The sequence below is a fragment of the Epinephelus fuscoguttatus genome, linkage group LG9, assembly GCF_011397635.1.
Source record: "Epinephelus fuscoguttatus linkage group LG9, E.fuscoguttatus.final_Chr_v1".
NCBI lineage: Eukaryota > Metazoa > Chordata > Actinopteri > Perciformes > Serranidae > Epinephelus > Epinephelus fuscoguttatus.
The window spans coordinates 27,989,382-28,014,098 of record NC_064760.1 but is presented as its reverse complement, the minus strand read 5'-3'; the positions used below and the strand labels follow the sequence as shown (position 1 = coordinate 28,014,098).

General features: G+C 41.8%; 1 protein-coding gene and 1 long non-coding RNA gene across 8 annotated transcripts in view; one reads left to right on the top strand and one right to left on the bottom strand.

Annotated features, from left to right (window-relative positions):
• Positions 1 to 487: 487 nt before the first annotated feature.
• Positions 488 to 24,597, top strand: LOC125893997 (uncharacterized). 2 transcript variants are annotated; one of them, XR_007449980.1, is made up of 4 exons: positions 488 to 648; positions 1,081 to 1,167; positions 14,160 to 14,332; positions 24,473 to 24,597. It is a non-coding gene; the product is annotated as an uncharacterized LOC125893997 (long non-coding RNA). The 2 variants fall into 2 exon arrangements; XR_007449979.1 differs by lacking the exons at positions 14,160 to 14,332; positions 24,473 to 24,597 and adding an exon at positions 2,491 to 3,235 and having other exon boundaries at positions 1,081 to 1,174.
• frmpd3 (FERM and PDZ domain containing 3) overlaps positions 4,174 to 24,717 on the bottom strand; it is a 109,667-nt gene continuing 89,123 nt past the window's right edge. For 2 of the 6 annotated variants that reach the window (XM_049585015.1, XM_049585016.1), the window contains exons 3-17: positions 24,512 to 24,624; positions 23,402 to 23,556; positions 23,156 to 23,258; positions 22,816 to 22,861; positions 22,003 to 22,107; positions 17,579 to 17,686; positions 14,151 to 14,282; positions 13,609 to 13,728; positions 13,159 to 13,295; positions 12,479 to 12,605; positions 11,973 to 12,062; positions 11,570 to 11,749; positions 11,183 to 11,351; positions 9,595 to 10,479; positions 4,174 to 8,829 (exon numbers count right to left, since the gene is read on the bottom strand). In XM_049585015.1, the coding sequence (XP_049440972.1) occupies positions 6,023 to 8,829; positions 9,595 to 10,479; positions 11,183 to 11,351; positions 11,570 to 11,749; positions 11,973 to 12,062; positions 12,479 to 12,605; positions 13,159 to 13,295; positions 13,609 to 13,728; positions 14,151 to 14,282; positions 17,579 to 17,686; positions 22,003 to 22,107; positions 22,816 to 22,861; positions 23,156 to 23,258; positions 23,402 to 23,556; positions 24,512 to 24,552 (5,205 nt within the window). In that variant the 5' untranslated portion in view covers positions 24,553 to 24,624 and the 3' untranslated portion in view covers positions 4,174 to 6,022. Of the gene's footprint in view, positions 8,830 to 9,594; positions 10,480 to 11,182; positions 11,352 to 11,569; positions 11,750 to 11,972; positions 12,063 to 12,478; positions 12,606 to 13,158; positions 13,296 to 13,608; positions 13,729 to 14,150; positions 14,283 to 17,578; positions 17,687 to 22,002; positions 22,108 to 22,815; positions 22,862 to 23,155; positions 23,259 to 23,401; positions 23,557 to 24,511; positions 24,625 to 24,717 lie in introns of those variants that run through there. The other 4 variants (XM_049585017.1, XM_049585021.1, XM_049585020.1 and 1 more) reach the window with 4 other exon arrangements.

The window sequence follows — 24,717 nt, the reverse complement described above, 5'->3', positions numbered from 1 at the left end:
CCTTTTAAATCATTCCTAGATATTATCCCGGAAGCCATTTTCTTCTTAGATATAAAAGGGACATTTTGTGAAATGTATCCAGAAACAATGCTGCATCTTCCTTTCTTTCTTTCTTTTCTTTTTTTTGGTAATTTTCATACACTAACAAATTCTGGAAAGATGTGTCCCAGCATATTGTTGATAACACTGACTCTTAATTTCCTCTTAAGTGGGAAAATATAGGCTACTTAGAATACCAAAAAAAAAAAATATTATTATTTACAGTAACAATAACACAAAACTTATTAATTATTAGAATTATATTTAATCAATTTGACTATAATCATCCCAAAGTATCATATTCATAAATCCAACTAGTTTTAGTATTTGAATATCAAACTAAACAGTACATTAAGACCATTTTTACTTACTTTTTTAAAAATTATTTGTGCTTCTTGTTTAATATTTTCATTTAAAATGAAAATGATGTTCTCTAATATTGTTTCGTCTGATTTTAATTACTTTTTTTTTTGGTTTGTATTTGTTGGATTGTCAATAAAGATTTGGTTTTTAAAGAAAAAAAGGGGGCACGTGAACGAGCGAGGTAGGCTACATCCCTGGATAGTGTTAACTACTTTGAGCTTATGTCAATGCAATTAAAAGCGTGAGGTGAGTTAAAGGTAATACACACCTGAACAGATACATGGAGTTTTAACTGTCATTTGTGCTTGAGTTGTGCATGTTTTGCCTCAAAAAATAGTATAATTTCCGAATTGTTTTATTATATAAAACACGAAAAAACAAAACAGAGATATTAGTAGTTAATGTTTGTAAACCGTCGAGGTGTTTCCTTCAGCTTAAACTTCATTGTGGGTCCGCAGGAAACGAGGCCTCCTAGAATATTCACCTTCTTTGTTGGCACGTTGAGGGCACTGCAGTAGTAATGTAGGCCAAGACACTGTCTATATGAGCTCTAACAGCTGTGGTGTTAGGTAGGATTTATATAAAGTAGTAATTGGCCTGTCTATACTCTGCTCAGAGGTGACAAAACTGCTCATTCCCCTTGTGTTGTCATTAAAGCTAAATCTAACTTTCTCTCAGCCAGAGACACCTGGCATGTGCCTGCTGGCACTCCTCTCAGGACCTCAGAGACATCAGGGCGAATTCTGGGCTAAAACGCAGTCTGTGGTAAGTGGTAAGTATAAGCATTTTTCACAGCAGGCATTTTGACTTGTCGTAGTAGGAAAAGCAGGTGTTACCACTAACATTGCTGGCTGTGCAGTATGCAGGTGTTCCAGTTAGTCAAGATAGTGTGACAGTGACACAGCATGCACAATAACAGGACCCTGAAGCTGAAGCAGCTAAATGGAATTCAGTTATCATGTATTTTATTATTTTTTTTCACCCGTGCTTTTCTCACTTTGATGTGTCATAATGTCTATAATTAAGACTATTAAAGGTCCAGTGTGTAGGATTTAGGGTACATATTGGCAGAAATGGAATATATAATATAATAAGTGTTTTCTTCAGTGTAGAGTTACCTGAAAATAAGAATTGTTGCATTCTTGTTACCTTAGAATGGGCCTTATATATTTAGGGAGTAGACATAAGAAGTGGGTCCTTGTCAGTCTTTAAAGAGATCGCTATGTTGCACTGCAGTGTTTCTACAGTAGCCCAGAACAGATAAACCAAAAGCTGGCTGTAGATGGGGCGATGCGCGGTTTAGTAATTAGCAGCCAATACTTGAAAGTGAAACGGCTTTATTCAGTGTTTTTAACAGTTTAAATCACTGGTCTCTTTGTTTTGGAGAGGAGGATGCGGCTCCTGGTTAAAACCTCTTGAATGTCTGGATTAGAAATAAGGTGAGCACAAATTAACTTATCAGAGAAAATAGTTGAGCACACATTTGCAGGTGCTGGGCAATGGGCTGTCTGCGATGTGCCAAACAAGGAAGGACTTTATTCAGTGTTTTTATCACCTGGTCCATTTGTCTTGGAGAGGAGGAGACCTCTGCGGATAATTCAGCTCCCCGTACAAACCTCCTGATCAATGACCACTAAAGGAGTTCTAGCTGGGAGAAGTTTCATCTGGTCACAACCTGCAATCCTCACCACTGGATTCCGTTAAATCTCCCTAAATCTTACACACTGGACCTTTAACTGTGGCAATGGCATATTACTTGTTTAGGTTTTGCTGGTGTGTAGTATTCTGGGTGTTAAAGATCTCTAACATCCACACACAGTCGAATTTTTACTGGATTATCCGTCTTGTTGCCAGTTTTACAAAAGAGCACAACTTTATTGGGATGTTTTTGACAAAGAGTCTCCCCTGGCTGGTGTTTGGCTCAGCTTCAATCTGCTTTTCAAATGCTGAGCAAAAATACGAGTAACACAGAAAATCCCATTTTAAGTAAACCCATCTAAAATGTCAACAACACAAAACCATTTTACTGTCAGTTGTTGGTGTTGTGTCAAGATTTGAACTGTTGAGTCAACATTGTTTTTTTGCCAGAGGTAAATGAATGACGCAACCGCAGCTGTAAGAACCTTCTGGCAGCGGCAAGAGAGACGATTATCTTTGAAATGACGTCATTTGTTTGGAGTCATTGTAACTGTCACTACTGCAAGTTTTCCGCATGCAATGTCATCTCCAACTTCTCTGACAGAGTTTATATAATATACTTTATTGCTTGTAAAACATGAGTTAACTTTGTACACAGACAGAAGACCACAGTGACGACAAGATCATTGACAGTAAATAAAGACAGGAATGAATAGGTGCACATAAAGAAACAATGGATTAAGCCATGACGGGCTCATCGTGTGAATGAAACACAGACAGATCCACACAGTTTAGCAAAGCAACTGAACAATGACAACCACAGAAAATGTTTATCAGAATGTTAAAATGTTCAAGTGCTGATGAGAGAACATAGTCTGATATCTTGTTTATAAAAATAAACATGTCCCATGCCTTATACGCGTTATATACTCATTAAAATATATGTTTTGCTATTAGTCTCTATGTTACATTACTACTATAAATAAATTACCTTACAGACATGTTTTTATCTTTTCCTTTTTACAAAATAGTGAAGAGTTTGGATAAATCTTAATGTTACAGGTAATGTTTTTAAAAGTGTTTCATATTCTCTCAAATATGTTATCGTACTATTTACATTTACAGTGTAGAATAATACATTTCCATACTGAATATCATTTGCAAAACATTAACATATTGCCACAGTGGCCTTTCATTTTTGCCTGCACTTAGAACTGTAAAATTGTCTGTACAAACAGTATTCATCACCTTCAATGGTCAAAGTATCTGCCCCTGAAAGTCTATTACGTAAAAGTAGACATGCAGTACAGTGAAAGAGAAAACACTGCATATGGTTATGGAAAATGCCACATCAACAGCAAAGGACAAACTGTTAAAAGAGAGTGCCTGCAGACGGCACAAATGTGTTCGGAAACCAAGAAAAGAAGTGCAACTGGGCTGATATCCTGATTAATACTGATGGTCAAACTCTCAGTGTAAAATGAAAAGTATTATAGTGTGGGGGGGTCACATTGCTAAATTGATGAAAAATCACATTGCCTCACACAGACATGCTAATAAATAATCATCAAAGCTGAAAATATTAATAAAATTAACAAAAAGTGGCTAAAATTTACAGCAGTACTAAGTTAAAATTAGAATAGAAAATATCAGATTTTTTTTTTAATGTAACTTTGAAAACATAGAAAGAAGGCAGTGAGCAATGAAAGAAGAAATTACCCAAAAAATGAGAGAATATTAAAAACAAGAAAATGAGTTTTAAAAACAAGAAAAAAGAAAGAAAGAAAGAAAAACAAACACAAGGAAATGACTTTGAAAGAGTGCTTAAAAATGATTAAATTATTATTATTATTATTAATTTAAAACCCTTTAAAAACTGAGAAATTTGCCTTGATTCCTTTTAAAAACATGGGAAGAAGGCAATGAGGAACAAAAAAAGAAATGACCCCAAAAATAGCAAGACATTAGTAAAAAGAGAAAATTAAAAACAAGAAAATTAGTAGAGAAAAAAGAGACATTTTAATTTTTAATTCATTATTTATTTATTTATTATTAATAATTCTGTGACATAATTTTAAAATGCAATAATAATAATAACAAATACAGTTTTTTCTTTTTTCCCCCTGTTTTTTTTAAAAATAATTTTCTAAATCTATTTTTATTTATTTATTTATTTTTACAATTTGTGTGACATTTCTCACCAAGTTGCTCAGTGCCTTTTTTCCCATGTGTTCGAAAGAAATGGCAACAATTTGCTCAGGCTTCAAAGGTTTAAATACTTGTGAAAGGTGTCTGAAAGCAGCACAACAAAAGTGATGTCGCTCCAGGTTTCAAAAGGTTAATTGATTTACAGTGTGTGACACCAAGAATCCTCAAATAAGTTTCTTACCACCAAGCAGTTGAATAGCTTGACTCAGGCTGGATGTTTACATCATACACAGTATTTTATAAACCTTTGAGTTGGTTTATTTGAGTACCATGCCACATCCCGGAGGACTAACCAATACCTTCTGTGCAAGACACAGCAATATCACATTTCTTGTCTTTAGTATTTTGGCAACCCAGTTGTCCCTTTTAACTTGGCTTCACTGCACTGTCTTTCAACAGTATGTCTGGTATACATGTTAGGCCAGGACAACTGTAAAGCCTCTCACCAAAAAGAGGATGAGACACAAAGAAGATTTCAGACAGGAAACAGATGTGTTAGTTTTATTAAAATACATAGAAAACTACTTTGTGTGTTTCTTATATATTTGCTAGATTGCACAATGTATAACAGCACATAGAAAGCAAATTTGTTTATACTGTATTTGAAAACCTGAATAAAAACCAAGGATCCTTTGAAACGGGTAAGCGTTAGCTTTGAGGTGATGGATAATGTCAAACTGGTGGTGTGGACTCAAGTGAGGTTTTCAGCAGCAGAGTGAATAAAAAACACTTAATCAAACATTAAAAGATACATTTCAACTTCAGAGCTAATTTCAGAGGTTGTGCAAAATTCTAGTGATAAGCTTACTCACTTGCAAGTGGATGGCTATATTTAAAACTATGATTCACGACGAGTGAGATGCGTGTGAGCCATGGATCAGTGATGGTGTAAAATACACTCTGTGCGTTATTAAGTACAGTGTGGGTATTCCTTCTCTACAGCTGAGTGAGGTAACGACACTCATGACTGTATAGTGGATTAGACTGTGACTTGGGTCTCTGCTACATTGTCAGCCCTGAGCAGGTGTGTCTCATACCTGCACTGTTAGAGAGAGAGAACGGGCCTCTGTCAGTCAATATAGTTTAAAATGTCATAACTCGTCTTTCAGCGGTGTTCATTTTCCAACACTGTCACTTACATTTTGACTCTTGTATCACTACGCCAGACATTGTCAACATAGCCAACAGAGATCTCCATTTTGCATTACAACAGTTAGAAAATTAAACAAACAAAGCACATCACCATCTAACCAACCAACGCTTTGGACTACGCAATTTACAGAAGTCGCTACTTGACGAGATCTCTGAAGTATTTTTGTCCAGAGCATACATTTATTTCTGATGATTTATTATAATCTTTATAGTTCTCTTATACATTTCAAATATATTCTTCACTTTTTTCTTCACAAAACTTTATATTATTTGCTAAGTAGACACAACTCAAATATACATTACATATAAAATATTATACTATAATGACATATGTATATTGTGAATATTGATATGAGGTGATTAGCCCTGTATCACCCAGTCTGTTATAGGGTTCTTATTCCATTGTGCATTAGTTTGGTGTATCTTTATATTTCAAAACAAGATCCACAAGGCTACCTCAGGGCCTGTAAACATGGGATGGAACAGCTGCATTGCAATTTTTACTGAGGATGAGTCATTGCATGTCTTGTAAAAAATGTAAACAATAAACAAATAATGAATTTGGATAGAGTAGCCACCCACATTCTGGACTGTTTTGATTACATCCCTGCCAGATGTATTCTTACTGGGCAGGCAGAGTTTTGATGGGTCGAGTGAGTGAGCTCATGTTATTGGTGTTGGAGGAAACTTGAGGGCTCATTGTCTTAGTCGGCAAGCTGCTTGAGTGTCCCATTGATTCCTCTGCTGCACGCAGAAGCAAAGTGTAGTTGATCGCTACCTCCTCAACCTTTCTCAACAGCTGCAGCCTTTGGGTTTCTGAACGAACCCCTCTGACCAATTTGATGAAGGTCTGAGTTAGTTCACACAACACTTGAAAGCTGGCTGTGACGACAGCCAGCATACGCGTTGGGCTTTTTTCAACACTTGCCACTCGTCGACAAGATGCTCTGAATTCTTTGAAGCGCACCGCCAGCTCCTGTTTGTACTCTGCAATCTGTGAGGGCTGAAGACGAGCCTCGCCCTCAGCCTGTGGGCTGTTAGCACACTGACGCAGAATAGCTAGCAGCTCATTAGCATCCAACTGGGCATTTAGGAAACCATCAGGCAAGCTGAAACTTTTCCCCTGTAGAGCCTGTACTCGTGATAGGCTCCCCTCCAGTGTACCACAGGCTCGTAGATCAATCTCCTGTGTCTGTGGCTCTTCTTCTTCTTCGTCCTCTTCCTCCCCACTGCAGTCCTCTGCATTGAGAACCTGGAGCGTTTTGCTTACGACTGGAAAGGTACGTGAGTCCAGCTCCATGCCTGGAAGGACCTGAAGGGGTATGGAGTATGAAAGCTCATCCTTCTCACTGCTTTCATCTGCTGCCTCACACTTCCTGTAGCAAAAACAAAATGAGCAGCATTTATCCTTGTCATCGCTGTCTTCACTGGGCAGGGTCAGCAGCACCTCACTTGTCCCTTCTTTACTGTCGCGCAGTAGCTCTTCTCCCTGAATGAAAAACACACCCTTTTTCCCTTTCCCCTCTGCCTGATGAGACTGAGTGTGGATTGGCTCTACTGGGGTGGGGAGCCTCAGCCCTGTGGCCCTCACTCTCTCCATCTCCTTCTCCAGACTCTTGGCTTTGGGCTTCACCTCTGCATACACAGGTGTGCTAGAGCTGTTATCCAGTTCCCCAATACTGTATCGCCTCTGGAGCTTCTTGTATTGTGGACCTCCCATGCAATCTGTTTGAGAAGTACAGGTGGGCAAGCAGGAACCCTGCTCTCCCCTTGGCTCTCTTGACTCCAGACTAGTAGAGCGTATTCGTGTTGTCTTGATCTCTAAGGTCTGAGGTCTCCTTGTAGCACCTTGTGCGTGAGGTGCTTTGGAGACTGCAGGAGGGGTCTTCGAGATAGTTCTCTCTCTCCCTCTGTGTTGTGTCTCTGTTGTGGAGCCAACTGGTGTGTCAGGTAGTCGCATGCCCCTACACATTCGCTTACAGTCACAGCTGCGCCGCTGCTCCCTGGAGATACCTGGTGCCTTTAAGACAGGGCTGGTGCGGAGCTGGCAGGCACAAGGAGTGCCTGAGGGCACAGGTGAGGATCCCTGGGGCAAAAACTCTCCCTGGGATGACTTGGGTTTCAGCAGCTCCTCTAAGAACTCTAGTTCATACTGGCGGACTTTCTGCAACTGAGCCCTTCGCTCGTCTGTTTCTCTTCTCATTCTTGCTGGGAACGTAGCGGAAAGAAGGTTTCTAAAGCTCAAGAAAGGGGCACTGCGCTGGGACTTCCCCTTGCCAGTGCCTTGCTTCTTTGAGTCCCTTGTTGGGAGAGTGGATACCTTATCTACAGAAGGGCTAGGTGTTGTTAGATCATCTAAAATAGGTAAGGATTTTATGGGGCATTTCTGTGGCTCAGGGTGGGCTTTGCCCTGGGCACTCTCAGCCTTGCTTTCAGCTGCCTCTTTTCTCTCTGCTTTTACAGGCAGACGAGGGGAATACTTGGTTTGTATTTGAGGGCTGGGTTTTGCCAAACTCGGATCTGCTCCAACTCTCACTGCATTCTCTTTGCTGTTAGCAAGCTGGAGGCCTTTGGCCCGAAGACGCTCATCATCTGTCGGGGAGGAGGATTGAAACACCACTATCTTCTGAACCTGTGGGTCTTTTAGTCTTAGCTGAGGCCCAGGCTCCTGTTGCACTGGGCATGTGCAGAAAAGGTCGTCAACTGGCAGAAGTTCTGTGGAGCTTGAAGGCTTCATGGTCTCACTAGAGGCAGTCTTGGCATCTTGGCACGTATTAGTGGGAGAAATCTTGGCAGAGGCAGTTCTGTCCACAGGTAGGATTATAGGTAAGGCTTTGTTGCTAGGGTCTGTGTTAAGAGGTGTTGTTGTCGTCCCTTTTACACCCTCAGAAACATTGTGTGTCTCTCCAGAAGAATTTGTTAACTTTTGATCTTTACTGACTCGACCTGTCAGTGAAGCACCGGACACTTTAAGTTCTTCAGGTGACTTAGAAGGGGGATCAGGAGTGTTTGCTTTGGTGGATTCAGAGTTTGCTTTTATTTCTCCTTTCTGTTCAGTCAGAGTAGTGTCTTGATTGCCCCCCTGCTCTGTCACAACACTGAGTACTGCAGAGTCTTGACTGGGACTGACTTTAAAGGGAACCGTCTTGCTGAGGATTACTTGCTTGGGTGGACAGCCAGCACGAATCTGACCCACAGAGAAAGCCCCAGTCCCTATGGTCTTTGCTGTGCAGCCAGGGATAGCCAGGGGGAAGTCACGGCGGCAGAGGATACGTTCTTTGTTGATATGGTGAGCCAACAGGTAGGCCTGGTTCTGGTTCTGCTTCATAGCCGACACCATCTCAGAAACATCTGTCAATTCAGAGGAGTTGGTCTCATGGCCTGAGTCCAGTGATGACTCAGGTGTAATGGCGGCTAAGACAATCAGCCCTGAGGAGGAAGGCAACACAGTACACTGTTAGGAAAATCATGACGCAACAAATATTAATCAAACACATATCTTAAAATTCCAAATTAGTGTTTTACTGTGGTCCTTCAGTTATCAAACCAGACATTTGCGCTTGAGTGGATTTTCTTGATCACAAAACAGCAGATATAATTTTGAGATAGATTTAATTTGTTCCCCCAAAACAGGCCTTCAAGATCATATTTATAACCACCTTTACAACTGATCTATGTGCCAGTGGGCTTACCTCACCCAACCTTAAAGAACTGCAGCTTTTCTGTGCAGATGCATGTGTGTGCTTAACAAATGTGCAAAGACTAGCACATTTCAATTATATGTCCATGAAATCTAAAAAAATCAATGTAGTGGGCTTGTTCTTTTTACCTTTTAAAGACACTTGACATTGTGTTATCATCAGCTATTGCTGTTGCTTCCATTTTTCATAAAATTTTAGTTTTAGACTTAAATTTTATTCTAGTTTAGGTTATTTGTCACTTTGTTCAGCATCCTATAGGAGGTTATCTTGAACTTTGTACCTTAGGTCTATGTTGTTTTTTGCAGTTATTACACATGCATTCCTACCACAAAATGAAGAGACTACAGGATTGTCACAAGATAATAAAAACTGATGTATAGCCAATGTACTGTGTAGTATTAATAAATATTGATAAAGTAAAACTTTATGGGATCAGTACTACTGTTAATTTTGTGTGTGAGATGTGGGCCGTGGCAAGACTGAGGCTGTTGACCTGCAGTCTGTGTTGGCTGTTGAGGGTGATGGGGGTAGTCCTCAGAGGCTGCCAAAGCCTCTAGTGCCTGTAAGGTGGACACCAGAGCATCATCAAGCTCCTGGGCATGATCTCGAACTGTTCTCGTGGCCACATTATCAATTAATGTCACAGGCACGTCTTCCTTGGCTTGGGCCAGCTTCCCAGAGGTGACCCCTGGGGTGGCACTTGTTCGAGCCTTTCTGCCTCTCTTTGGGTCATCCTCATCTGAACTGTTGTCCCTAAAGCCAGGTGGTGGAGCAGCAATCGCAGGTGGTGGTGGTTGCAGTTTCTCTCCACCACCATCTGCCTCATCCTCCTCTTCATTCCCTGGGGGTGGCAGGGCCATGAGGTCAACAGCGCCTCCATCTCGTGAGGCACAAGCACTGGAGCAGTGTTTCCCCGAGCTCCCACTACTGTTCCCCACTGCTGACAGACCCTCTGCTCTATGCCTGGCTTTGCAGGAGTCACAGAAGTACCGTGAGTTTTTCTGAGACTGACCCATTGTCTGGGCTCGGATTCTGAATCCTGCATTCTCCACTGCTGGGGTCTCTAAAACCCCAGCTATTTCCTCTGTACTCTGTTGTGTAGGGTCTGACTTGGTGCGGGGTCGCCCAGGGGGCTCATGGGAAATAAAGTTTTCGTTGATGTCGAGTTCAGCTTCGGCGTGTGTTTGGAGCTCTTGAAATTGTTGTTGTTCTCGAAGGTGGACATGGCACAGGCCCAGATGCTGAGGCTCTGCTGGAACTAGGGCCCTCGAAGAGCCTGACTCCCTGTGTGAGCTTTCCCTCTCGTCCCCTCGCCGGCCTCCACTTGGCAAGCTGGTTGCCCCAGAACGTGGGTGAGCATGGTGGGAGCTTCTGTAATCTGAGGATAGAATTGTCAGAGCAGTGGAGAGTTTGAGGTGTTAAAAACTAGTGGGGATAGAGAAGATCCAGATGGGAAAGCAGAGGCGACAGCTGGTGGTCACATGGGGATTATTTGTTATTTCAGAGATGGATGTTGAAAGTTGAAGTTTGTTTGAGGTTGGAGGGTTAGATTCTGGTGGAATGTGATGGTATGATGATCCTTCGTTTATGTGGACTACAGGTTGAGACAGCAGATGGCAGAGGGGATCTGTTCATGTTTGAACAGTACATATTCATGATTGCTGTTAAAAAATAACTAATAATCCATATTACTCTATCTTGGGGAAAAGAAATATGAAGTATCCCATTCCAATGGGTTAAGGTTGAGATGAGAGGAGAGACAGCAGAGGGCGCCATGGGATGGTAGTGTCAGAACCTGGTTACTACAGGTAATGGATTCAGCCAATGAAGAAGCGGATCAATGTCCATGTAGAGAGAACGTGTGATGAAGATTACCAAAGATTGCCTTACATGCAGTGTTTAAAATGATGCTGAAAGTAAGACACTCATACAACTTTAAATGAATGATGTGAATGTTTCATGTCAAACTTTCATGTAAACAATAGAGTTTTCTGTAAAATCTTTGACATCTTATGTATAATGTCTAATGAGAGCATGTGTTCCAGTTGGACCCCAACAGATCAAAAAGCCCTCTAACATACCTGCCTTGGTCAGCTGAGACTGACCAGGGGTCCGAAAGTAGATGGTCCGTTTAGGATCCACAAACAGCTTGTAGTAGCCAGAGATGAGGCATGCAAAGTTACTGGCATCAGGCCACTCCATGAGTAGGACCAGGGGCTGCAGGGGGTGGGAGGGAGGGGAATTAGGAGACTATTTAGAGGACAGGCAATAAGCATTGCCTGCTCATTTTGTAATGACCTGTTAAACAAATTCTTGAAACGTGTAAACACTTTTGTACTCATGAATTTTATTGTTTGTTAAGTTAAAGAGATGGCATGCAAGATGCACATTTTCCCTGCTGCAAAATGGTGTCTTGCCATATTAGATGTAATTGCAGAGTACTACTCTTGGAGACTGTGTTGTAATACCTTGGCCTCATGGATTGTCATCTCCACACGAGCCACTCCCTGGCTCTCTCGGTACAGCTGGATCTTGGCAACCCGACTGAACTCGGCTAGAACTGTTGTAAGGTTGTTTTTCAGGTCAATCACATGACTGATGCCATGTCGTGGGCCCACCAGTAGTGTTGTAGCTGATTGTTTCTCATCCTGTAGAAGAAGACAAGAGGTTCACAGTTACTTAGTATAGTATATTGGAATGTCACATACCTCTCAAAACCTTTAAATATCCACCGTTTAGACAATTCCTTAACATGTTAGATTAGTGCATTTAAGTAACATGATCCTTGTGCAACTACACAGCTTTAAATACACATACACATCCATGAGGAATTCAGTAAAAGTGATGCATAAAGACTAAAAAATGTATTACCAGTCCAACAGTGTGGAACAGTATTCCACCAAAAGGCGGGAGGTCATTGAGTACACGCATGTACTGCAGCTTCCCTTGGAGAGGAGGGACCTGTCGACAGAATGATAAACAAGAAACTCTCATCTTTGAGAGAGGAGTCCTTCTCCAGCTCTTCCTACATCCTCCTGGGGGCACTGTTGAGCCACAGATGTGGATCATAAAGTCTTATGCAACAGTTCCATCTATAGAGATGAAGGACTTGTCCTAATAAAAACGACTAGTTATCAAGCAGACATTACCATAGAACACAATAAATTAAAATCTCCTCTAAAGAAACAGCAAACTGTTGAGATTTAAATGTTAATAGTCTTCAAGAGTATGGCAATTTGGCAGGAGGTCTGTATATATGTTATATTGGCAGTATAACAAAGTGCAGTACAATCATCCACAAAGAACTGCCTAGATATTTTAATCATGGAAGTCGTTACAATGAACTGTTAGTGCTGAATTGTTTGAGATGGAGAAACCTTGTTGCCCGATGGTGGCGGATGCTGGTAGGTCTTCAGCAGCTGAGACAGACTCTTGCACACATTCTTCTCCTTGACTGTTGGAAGCAAAGTGAGGGGAAGGAAGGGCTCTAGTCCCCACTCCTTTCTGTGATCGAGAGCAAAGGGAAAGATGGAGGATTACACACACAAGGGAAGGACAACAGTGGAGGGTTTAATCAGAGTCCAGGGAAGATGTCGCAACAGAGAAGACACAGAAGTGTTTCTCGTCCCACTGGAGGACACAATGAGCCTAACTTACATCCTCTTTGACTCCTGGCTTGACATGGCCACCCTGAGTCTATTACAGGCGCAGTGGATCTGTTCTGCTTCCCCGGTTGTGATGGCAGAAGCTAATTTCTTGCTAGGTTGAGGTTTTGAAGAGTAAATGAGCAAATTGAGGGAGAGATGTAATTTCACAATGCAATGGATTTCTTTCTCTCATAACGACCTCGGGAAAATGATCCTTGAGTAATTTGAGTTTTTAATACTATTGGGATTAATTATTAATCAATTAGACATTATTGAATGAACAAACTTCACTCTGGGACCGGCTGATATGGTATACAGAATTGTTAATGAGGCAAAAAATGCAAAACACCAGTTCTTGTGTGTAATTTCTCACAAGTTCATTCGAAGGCTAATTTAGTTTGCGGACTTACTCGACATGCTTGAGAGAGATCTTCTGATTGGGCCGTGCGGAGGACACAGTGATGTAGATATGGAGCGCAGCCAGTCGTAACGTGATGTCAGATTTCCAGTCCATGCCAAAGCGCTCCTTGATGACGTCATTGCGACTCTGTTGGGACATGTTAAAATGTGGTTTTGTACACAGCTCATCGCAAGCAATCCTTTTATAAGTCGTATCATTAGTTTAATTGCAGGGACGGCTTCCAAAATTCATAAGGCTGTTGGATATCAGTTAATGTGAAAGCTTTTTTGGAGACATTGCAACAGGGTCATTGTGCCTAAAGCCTGACTTTGGTGTATGCAACCTTTCAAACTGTAAAATCAGTCCAAGAAGGCAAAAGCCCTCGCTCTCTGAGGAGACAGCTCTCCAACAGTGTCATAAGATTGAATGACATCCTTTTAAACCCTCTTTAATCCAGTACCTGTATATAGAGGTACTCAAATGCAGCGGGGTCCCTCCTCAGCAGGTCTGCAGGGTCCTTGGGGAAGAAGCAGATGCGGAACAGACACTTCATCCCTTGGAAATAGGTTCTGTGCACCACCTGAGGGAATACGACAATATCAGATAGATAGCCAGCGACATTTTTGGCATGAATCACACATATCATGGTGTAATTTTACAGAAGTGAACGGGTTAGTCTGCTTTCTGAATATCAAAATATAAGAACAAAATAAGATAGAGCTGAAAAAGATGAAACTGCAAGGAATGTGATTTGGATCCCCAAAATACAGCTTCACTGATAAGAATCATCTGCCTTCTTTTGGAAATTGTTTTCATTTTTTCTTTTATGTTATTGATTGGATCCTCATAGTATCAGAGCTCTCTGCTGACTTTCCAGTTTCCTGACAATTGAACCAATAGTATATACTGTGTGTAAATATATCCTGCAAACACATCCATCAATTGAAACTGCTTTTTTACACACAGCTTACACTCATTTCCCTGTTTTTTTTGGTTTCTTACATGTGTCAGAGGCTGGTTCTCCTGCAGCAGGTGCAACTTCTGATTCTGGTCCAGACCACCTGCCTCCAGCACCAAGGCAAAGTGCTCAATGTAGCGCAGTGAGAGGCGGTCCTGCAGGGAGGAGATCACATCCTGGAAGAAGAGACACGAAAAACGATGAGAGATTGAAATACATTTCCACAGTAAGAGTGTTCTACTGCAACAAAAAATATATATATTTGATGTATGGAGGCTATTTTCCACCCCGAGTCCACTCTGTGTTTGTATAGGGTTATTTGTCGAATTGATATCCTTGTGATCTGTTTTGGCTCTTTACTGTGATATCATATTTGTCATTTTGTGCTGTGGATAGATCCACAGATATTCTTTATCCTGCACAGTGAGTGCATCCTGTTCAAGGAAAAAAAAAGCATGTCTACATGTTGGGGTGTGCAGGGCAATCGTTTGCTCTTGTGCAGATCGGTATCTATGAAGGACGTGGAGCTTTCTCATTTCCTCTTTCTAAAATGCACAGAGACAGAGGAAAAATTCACAATTTATCACATGGTACCCTTGGCTATGCCTGAGGATAAGGTTTCATTATTCTTTGCCCTCTTAATGCATTAGAGGCATGGACATTGAAAGGGATTCTAGTGTAGTGATTTGTTACCACAGTTTGTCTCGAAGTCTCAGTGTGGAGGCTCATTAAGAGCTGTAGAATATGTATAGTAATGGTTTGCTTTCCATAAACAATTTAATTGGCTTTCCTTGATGTAACCTAAGCAACAGCTGTCTCTGAAAAACAGGGCTAAGCAATTTTAACACTATTGACCTGTGCGGTTTGCATTAAATGACGCCTGGGGAAGCCACAGAATGCAATAGACTGTAGCCTAAGATACTGCAGGAGAGCTTCTTTAGTTGACAGACAGTCTAATGGGCACACAACAAGGCATTCTATTGTGGAATTGATTTAATCTGTGGCATTGTTTTATTGATCTGGGCCTTCTTATTATGCTGAAATTCCATTTAATTAGGCTGACAGGAGTTAGCTTCCTCCATCCCTCCTTTAAAGTGCTGCCGTGGTTCTCCTTTTCTCCCTCGCTCTTCCTCCAAGAGCAGAGGAGAGATTTGTGAAATCTAATAGAGCCTGTTTAATGAGTCTGCTCAGAGATGTCAGACTCATCTTAGAGACTGACATAGAGACATAAATGACCTCTGTCTGACTGAATTCATTCGTTGCTGTATGGCCTTAATCGCATTACTTTTAGATTGTACATCCTAAAGACTGATGGCGAAGTTTCACAAAATAAAAGCTGTTTGCTTCGATTTATTTTCTCAAAACAATCACTTACTAGATATAAACTTGAAAGTAAGGACACTTAGCTCAAGCCATTTCTGGTTAATTTAGGTGTAACGGACCTTGATGATGTGTCGGAAATCATATACGCCTGGGTGGAATCACTCCACATGAAGCTTCACCTCAGTCCTTGCATTGAACCATGTTAAAAATCCATAGAATTCAATACCATATCATGACAAAAATCATCAGTAGTAAGCTCATGGTTTGTGTGTATCTAATAGGCTAAATATTAAACCTATAGTAGTTAATTGTTTGGCCAATTCAAGCTGTAAGCACAACCTTAACATTATCACCTTATTAAGTATGTGTTAGAAAACATTTCTTAATACACTACCATTCATTTGGAGTCATTCTTGTCTAGCTCTGATTTGGTCTTAACCAGCTTCTGAGGAATTTTACCTCTTTAGCTGCTAAATGCTCCACTGTGTTCACCAGGTAGTCACAAACTTTGTCTGGCTGCCATTAGGTGCTGGGCTGGTACTATACAGTTAGTCTTTAGAGAAGGGGGGGCAATAACAGTAACTCAGTGTGAGATTCAGATTCTGTATGAAATATTCATAGTTACACAAAATAAACAAATTTAAACAGCTCCCAAATACAAAAAATGTACCCTGGGATCTATATATATATATATATATATACATATATATATATAAATCAACAGGTGATTTCCCTCTGTTTTAGCAAAATTCTAAATGATTGAGTTGGGGTTTTTTCCCACCTGGACCTTTATGCTCTGCCATTTCTCCTCTAATCATCACGCTGTAACCTGTGACAGGCTGTTATGCAACAATAACTATCACACATTCACATATATGTAGTTTTTGTTGAGACGCGAGCGGCAAGTTTAGATTACCAAAGGTTTATGACAAAATCACTTGAAGACACCGACTCTTGTGTGCGCACGTCGAGAAAGCAGAGGGAGAGATGCTATGCTGCTGCCAGAGGAGCTGCTGAATAAGTTCAGTCTGAGTGTTAACCTCGCTAAAAGAGTCTGAGAAGCCCGAGGCTGTTCATAAAACGTTCAGGACGCCGCAGTTAATTCCACACTACCGAAGCTACACCTCTTTTTGGGACCACCGCAGAGTCGGTAATACTTTAGCTTTCAGCCATGCTTGTTGCTGTGGGTAACAGTATGACGTCAGTATGTCAACAAGTTGAAATATCGCGAGTATCACGATATTAAAATATACCAGTATTATCGTGAAGGAGATGATATGGCACACCTCTACGTTAGACTTTATTTTGCTGAAAAATGCCACTGATGAGAGCGGTAAGACAGAGTGAACAAACACAGCAAAGTGGGCACTAAAACCCTCCACTGACCTGAAGGGAACTGCCAAGTTGGGTGATAATTACCTGTGAGTTCATCACTAAAGGTTGGTCTATAGCTGCTTTATGTGACAGGCTTAAATTCGCAATAGCTGCAACCATGTAGGTGCATGCATCCACATGCTGCACCTTTTTGTCATTTGGCATGAACAGTTTATCAGACGATATCTCATCTTTGGGATGACCAATCTTTCCACCAAATCCTGGGCAAGTGAATCCATTTGGAAATTATACACCTTTTTACAATAGGCCATTCCCATTGCCACTAGGGTGTAAATCCCAAGTTCCATCACAATGGATCCATCAGGAGCCTGTGATCGATATGAGACAATATCAGTAAATTTCCTCAGTGTCTTTTTCTTGGCTACTTACCATTATCTGCCTGGTGCTAACACTGTTTCAATATTTAGGAAGGAGGTGTGCTTGGATGAAAATGGTGACGCAGACGTGCCATAGGAATTTCAAAATAAAGGCATGTCTCAAGAACATTATATTATAATTTATCTACATTTTTATCTTGCATTGGTGATATTGGATCTTTCAACATTGAATCGATGTATTGATCCAATGCTTTGCTACACCTCTAACTGCCACAGCCCCTTTTAGCCAATTGGCATGAACACACACACACACACACACACACACACACACACTGACTTCCATGCCAAAACTGGCAAAAACTGTCACCACCAAAGGGTGGAGAAAGAGCTGCTTGTTGTAGCTAAAACATTGCAGTAAAACTGTAGTAAATACATACCCTAACAGTGGTACGGCTATCGAACGTAAAGGACTTAATCTGTCCATTCTCCAAGAACACCTTCAGCACATTTGGTATGAGTAGCAAGGATTCGTCCTTGAGCATTGTCTGAAAGAGAGTGAGAGAGAAAACAGCTTTGGTTTAGTGAAGAAACGTGATGGTATGTGTGAGAATGTCCCGAAAGTATTTATTCAAATAATACAAACACAACTGTAATTGCAGGTCTGTGCTTTTGCTATTGAAGCAAAACAAATGAAAAAGGAGGAGGCGCTTTAGAAGGAGTGTTAAGGAACAAAGATGCCTTATGTGAGCAATGGAGAGATACTTGAACTGAACTCTGAACAGTTTGAGTGGGAGCAAAACTCTGCCTCAGGATGCCCACCCTATGCATTGTATCAGGATCAAAGAAGGGCTTATTCAGTTTCTGCTTTCTACCCATTCAGTATGTATACCATGCAAAGGAAATTGGATGGTGGGATTGAAAGCATTCACTACAGGCTTTCGTAAGTGGAAGGGAGGCCTGATTCAAGGTTACTGCTTTTACTCAAAGCACTTGTTATGAAAGTTATGATATGCAGTTCAGCTCATTCTTCCTAGGATGTGATGAGATATGACGGGTACTCTCTCCCTTTTAACAAAAAAAATCTTGTTACAGGGTTTTTAAGCAAATGATTTAGTTCCCATTATGCTGCTTCAAAGAACCACAGTTGTGATCAGAGGGGAAGAAGGTTTCTTAATTAGATAAGATAGACCTAAAGGGTTTAATGTGACATGTAGCCAGGATGCAGCCCAAATGAAATACACCATACTTTGGGCCAAAACAAAATCAATCCTTATCTCTTTCCTTTTCCTTTTATTATCTGATAGTGGGATTTGTAAGAACAGTAGGCAGGCATTACTCATGACAGTAAGGGGATGTGGATTTATTGCAACAATATATCTCAGAAAATGCATTTAGTTGAAATGGAGAGCTGTGTCCACAGCAGATGCCTGGCAGTCTGTTTTTGGAGAACTTAAGTATTCAGAAGGCCCAACAAGCTGTTCTTTTGTGCAGATTGGAAGCGACTAAAGCCTGAGTTATGAGTCAACAGATCTTTCTCCATACTGCAGCATTAAAGCGAGGGTGAACCAGTGAAGAGATGCCACAAACGGGTCTATCACTTCCCATTACAAGCCACTACCTTTGTTCTTGTTAGTGAGGGTGAGCTTGAGCCGATTTGTCACATGCAGGGAAAGTGTTAGGAGAGGCCTGTCACGGCTCAGCCATCGCCATGGCCTCATCTCTTCCCCCTTTTCTGTTTCTCACTAAACACCAGGCTAGGTGGCCAACACTGATAAATCTTCAGATGATCAGTAGCAGCCTGTGGCTCCTGATTAGAAATGTCTTGCTGTGCCTCGGGGGCATAGTGGCAGAAACATCTAATCTTTGCCAGTCATGTCTAAATGGATTCACATTTCTAAGGGGGAAACGGGGAAAGTTGAGTAAGGTCTTGTGTCCACCAAAGCATTTTTTCCAGCTCAGACTCACCTTAGCAAGCGCACAGCTGGGAGCGCTTGAGAGTACTTTGGAGGTGCAGTGTTTTTTTTTTTTTAGCTGAGGCGCTTTGGTCGTGTCTGGTTGACTTGATATATTCGTGGAAGCAAAGTTGTCAGCACAAAGTAGAGTAGGGCCGTACCTGCCTCAGAATTTTGTCAGTAGAATCAGCTTTGACTGTTTGATACAAATATTTTACTATTTGTTACTTTTTTCCATCTAGAGTATCGAGCTATACTATGTTAAACTGCCATGTAATATGCTAAGTTAGCCCTCGAGGTAATAAGTGCTAACTTCGCTAACATTGGGTTGAAAACGTGTAACCATTTTTTGCCGACACCAGATATCAAACAAAAGCCAGATGACGTTATCTCACAGCCTGACTGGACTAAGCTTCTCTACCTCCGTGCAGCTGTCTCCTTCTCACTCAACCTCACCCTGGGTCTGGGTCTGCAGCTGCCTGTACCCAACACGGACATCTTCTCTGAGCTGATGGGACAACTCCACTTGGTGGAATGATTTAAGCCCAGAGAGCTGGGTGAAAATAAAGAGCACTGACTCTACAGCTACTTCTGAGGACCAAATTGTCCCTCGAAGTACACTGAGTCTCCGACTCATGACTTGAATCCTCAATTGTCAGAGGGCAATCCTAAAGAATGCTCTTGCCCATTCGCTGGATGAAGGGAAGGCTGAAGCACACAGGGGGTTAGGACAGTACCAGCGTGGGTCCATATGAGGAAACATATATTGCTATATATATATATATAATATGTTAACATATTTCTCCTCCATTGTTGTTATTTTTGTTGTTCAACACTTGTACCTGTAAGATATGACAGTTGGTCTTTATAGTATTTGTTCCACCCCTGCACCACTGTGATTGGGCAGCTGGGTAAAAAGTGACAGTGACTAGCAAAGCATTTTACACAAAGTCGAGCATTTTTCAGCTCTGGGCGCTCATAAAAAGAAATGCTAAATGTGTAGTGCTCAGTGTAGAATAGATGATCTGCACTTGGTTATGCTGCTGGTGTTTGTAGCTTAGCAGAAATATGTTGTGCTCCCATTGCAAATAAAAAAAATACGCTAGCCTCAGGAAAAAAAGCCTCGGTGGACACGGCCCCCAAGAGACAAGACCCAGCTCAGCTCCTCGACAGTATAGCTCAAGCCGTAAATAGAGCTGATGGCCTTTGCTGGTTTGGGAGAACACCTTAATTTAGATCTCATAAAGGAAACCTCAGGGTCCACATGATGTTGATCACCAGCACTGCCAGGGTAGAGTGGATGGTTAAATCAGTTGTAATGAAAAGCGAGTTCAAAGCTGTCTGCCTAACACTCCGCGTTGGCTTCGTCCAAAGGTTATCAGAGACCTGGTGGTCCATGTGATGAGCAATCCTGTTCTCTACCTCCTTCCATTGAGTTCAGGGTAAATAGAAAATAGAATGATGAAATGTCCTGCGCTCCAACTTCTGATTTTTTATTGATTGTCCGTTCTTTGTGCTCCCACTTTATTTGCAGTGTAAACCCCCCACCCAACCCTAATCTCCCTAGATCCTTGATTAACCACAGGAAATTAGGGACAGTACTGAAATAATTGTCAGAAGGGGTGCTGAATTATTATATATTTCATTTTATAAAACAATGGAAGGCCCAGTGAAATTAAAGACATACTGTGCAGGAATTGTCAGCTACTGATTGTAGTGATTGCTACAGTATCACCAGTAGAAGTGAAAGCTTTGTCCGCTTGGCATTTTGCCTTCCTACATTTGCATTTTTTCTGCACTGTGTCGCTCTAATTTTTGTATCTTCCCTTAGCCAGTCCCTGACTTTTTAAAAAGTCCCAATTTCACTTGCATGCTGTGCCCAGATACATCCTGAGCACAACAAAATACGAAGGAAACAAGAAAATACAGGCAGGGGACAGCGTCTCCACTACATACTTCTTGTAGGTCATAAGTGATGATTGAGAGGGATTACTTTCCTATAGTTTTGTTTGTATGTAGGAAAATCCTTCATAGCATACTGTTAATGTTTTCTTTGGAGCTTTCTCTTCACTTAGGAAAAAAACTACAATACCCTCTGTCCCCAATATCTCAAACTAATATATTCTGAATAAAAAGCTGTGAAATAAACTGCTAATATAGCTACCAAACGCGTGGGAACAGGTGACAACTCCGATGAAGGGCTTGTGCATGACAGTATTTTCATCCCACCCCATATCCTCTACATATGGCACGACGCGAAAACCTCCCCATCTTCTTGATGTAACTATCTGATCTCTCTTTTATGATATAAATCACATATAAAATATGAAATAAAGAGAAATATGGGGTACAGTAGCTTCTCCTTTCTCTGACCTTCTTTGCCCCCTAGCAATTAATTTGTGTACAGTCCCGTGCCTTGTACATGTGCCAGAGAGCCAGTCTTTGTTGCACAATGTGAAATAATGTAACCCAAGCCACATCAGATATATCAGTGGCCTGCTGATGTTTAGTCAAGTAAGAAAATTGGGAACATGATAGCCCTGCCATGTGTTACCAGGTAAGAACTGACATTTACATCCCCAAAACATTTCAACATGTCTAAGAGACATTGTAGCTGTTTTCAAAATGTGGGAATCCCTTTGAAAAGAGGTTCAGGTTGCTCCTTGGAGAATTCACATCATTCAGGAAAGCAATTTATTCCAGGCCAAACCAGTGGACCAGAGGCTCAGACACACACATACACACAGTAAAGAAGCTCAGACTGAAATAGTAGGACACAAGAGAGGATACTTGAGACTTTTACCATTGCTGATCAAACAAAAGAAATGCACAGTGGGAGAGAGGGGCACAGAGTAACACCATGTGTTTGCATGCATATGCCACATAGAGACACGACTAGTTGAACTTACTGAGTCTGGGTCGCTGATGGACACTTGCTCTGAAAAGCGCACTTTAGGCGGATTGGTTCGCAGGCGGGCCTTTTTGGCTGCACTTATGAAGGCAGACTTAGGTGACTGAGGATGAGAAGAGAGGGAGAGGAACCCTTGAATCAGCTTGAAAGAAAAAACGGAAATGAAAGAAAAACCCCTGTGACTGACAGTGCTAAAGAGACGCGTGTTGGAGAGCCGGCTAACGCTGCTGCAATGCGTCAGCTGCACACCTGCTTTCAACATGAAATTCACCCGCTAAAAGTTTTACTACTTTTTAAATTGTTGTGCTCGGTGGTCTGAGCGCAATAAAGATGTCGGAGCTGACACATAGGCAAATCCCTGCAGAACTGCTGCATAAATCATACGAATATAGGAGGTTCCAAAGTATGAGAAAGAAAAATAAATCAGGTTTGAATCCATTTGCATTTTCAGAGCAGTATTTCATTTTCTAAAAATATCCAGCTCAGTTAGTCGGCTAAATAAATGTCTGTTTCCTCTATATGGATGAATGCACACATGATTTTTATTTAATAAAGTCTCATGCATGTGTTTATGGGCCTATATGAGCTGTTGTGAGAGGGGTTACCAGAGAAAGACTCTACCTTAATGTGTAGGCATGGCTATGAATACTAATGTATGTCTGCGCTGCATTAGTGTGCACTGTTGGAGCAGAATACTGTACAGTGTTTCTGTATGATTCAGAGTGACAGTGAAAGTGTTGAGACTGATAAAGAGTAAGAGGAATCCAGAGGGAGAGAAACATGAAAGAGAGTGAGTGTCCTATTATACTACCTGATGGGGCTGCAGCACAGTGAGAACTATAGTGTCTTTGCAGCGTCTGTGGAAAGACAACAGAGAGTGGAGTGGGTTAGATAACGCCACGGACAGCATGGTATTTGGAGATCCTCTCCGCTTTATATCTGCCATATCCTCACTGTCCTTCAGCTGCAAAAGGACTGTCTGATCCCCAGGTTTGTGTTGATGTAACGCATCACTGCCAACAATAAACAGTTTGTTCCTTTTGATCCATCCTCTTCACCCATGTCCTCTTTACTTCCACTTGCCCGTGTTGCTGGTCCCCTGGCCCGCCCCCCTCCCCCTCCCTCCCTCCTGGGACAGTAAAGGATGTTACCTTACAAGGTCTATGACTCTCTCTCGGGGCGCGTCGCTCACCGTCTCCTCGTTAATAGCCAAGATCTGGTCTCCGGGGAGAAGCTTGCCAAAGGAGGGGCCGTCTGCGGATCAGATGGGACACACAGACACAGGAATACAAAGTCATATACGTGCAGTGAAAAAAGAAAAGGAGACTTTAATTTGAATCATCATGGGATCTCCGTCTCACTTACACACACGCGCACCCACCCACACACACACTAACCAGCAGAGACGGAGCGTACAATGACAGGCCTCTGGCTGCCTGCAATGAAGCCGAAGCCTTGAGTTGGGTGGCGTTGGATGGTGACCTGTCGAGCTGAGGCAGGACTTAGGGTACCACTGTCCATACCATCTTGGCTCTCCTCTAACATTTCAGAGCTGCAGATTACACACACACACATTCATAAATAATAAGGCAAGTAAATATCAGCATGCATTTTTATGCCTCTGCACTGGCAATAGCTGTGGCTCGAGGCCTTTTCAGGGTGTCCGTTCATCCTATTTTTGTGAATGCAATGTCTCAAAAACGTCTCGAGGGAATTTTTTCAAATTTGGCACAAATGTTCTCTTGGACTCAGCGATGAACTGATTAGATTTTGGTGGTTAAAGGTCAAGGACACCGTGACCTTGCGGCTGGCCATCACACAACGTCATAACTCAGGAACAGAAGGGGAGACGTGGTCAGACACTGAATTGGGACACTCATTTTGAAACTGGGGGTGCTTTCACACCTGCCCTGTTTGGTTGTTCAGTCGAGCTCAAGTTCGTTTGACCCTGAAGTGAGGTTCGTTTGGGCAGGTGTGAACACAGCAATTGCACTCAGGTGCGCACCAAAACAACCAGACCGAGACCTTCTTGAAGAGGTGGTCTCTGTCCGGTTACAAACGAACTCTGGTGCGACCTCGATCGGACCTCGATCCGAACCAACTGCAGTCACATTACGCATTGTTTGAGTTAAACATGAGCATGTTACAGTCCTGGAGGATTATTAATGTGCACCTCCTCCTGTACTGCCTTAATATGCACATTCGGCGCACTAATGTATCAAAACATTGTTTTCTAGTTGGAGCCGCGCCTCGTTTTCAAACTGTATGTTTTGCCTAAAATGAACAATGACAGCAATATAGTACATGATGACCAGCGCTAAAATCAGCCTGTGTAGTTGTGAAAGATGTGTGTGAAGTATGTTTTCACAGACATGATTGTACACTGTAACTAAAACCTGACTGGTTCATGGAGACATACAACTGCAAAGCTTGAATATTCAGTGATGAGGAATATTTTCTCTTTGCAGAGCTAAGCAAGTGTCAAGCTCATGTGTTGCACAGCGTACCTGTCACATGCGTTCGTGTGTCCATCCTGGACCTTGGCCATCCCCTGAGAGGAGGGAGCAGCATGGGACAGGGTCGCACTGCAAAGGCCGTTCTCTGTTTCGCAATCATTCACCTGCACAATAAAAAGGAGGAGACAAGGGGGGTGCAAGCACAGAGGTAAGATACCCTGCTTTCCCTGCAGTATGCCAGAATACTCTTTTATAGC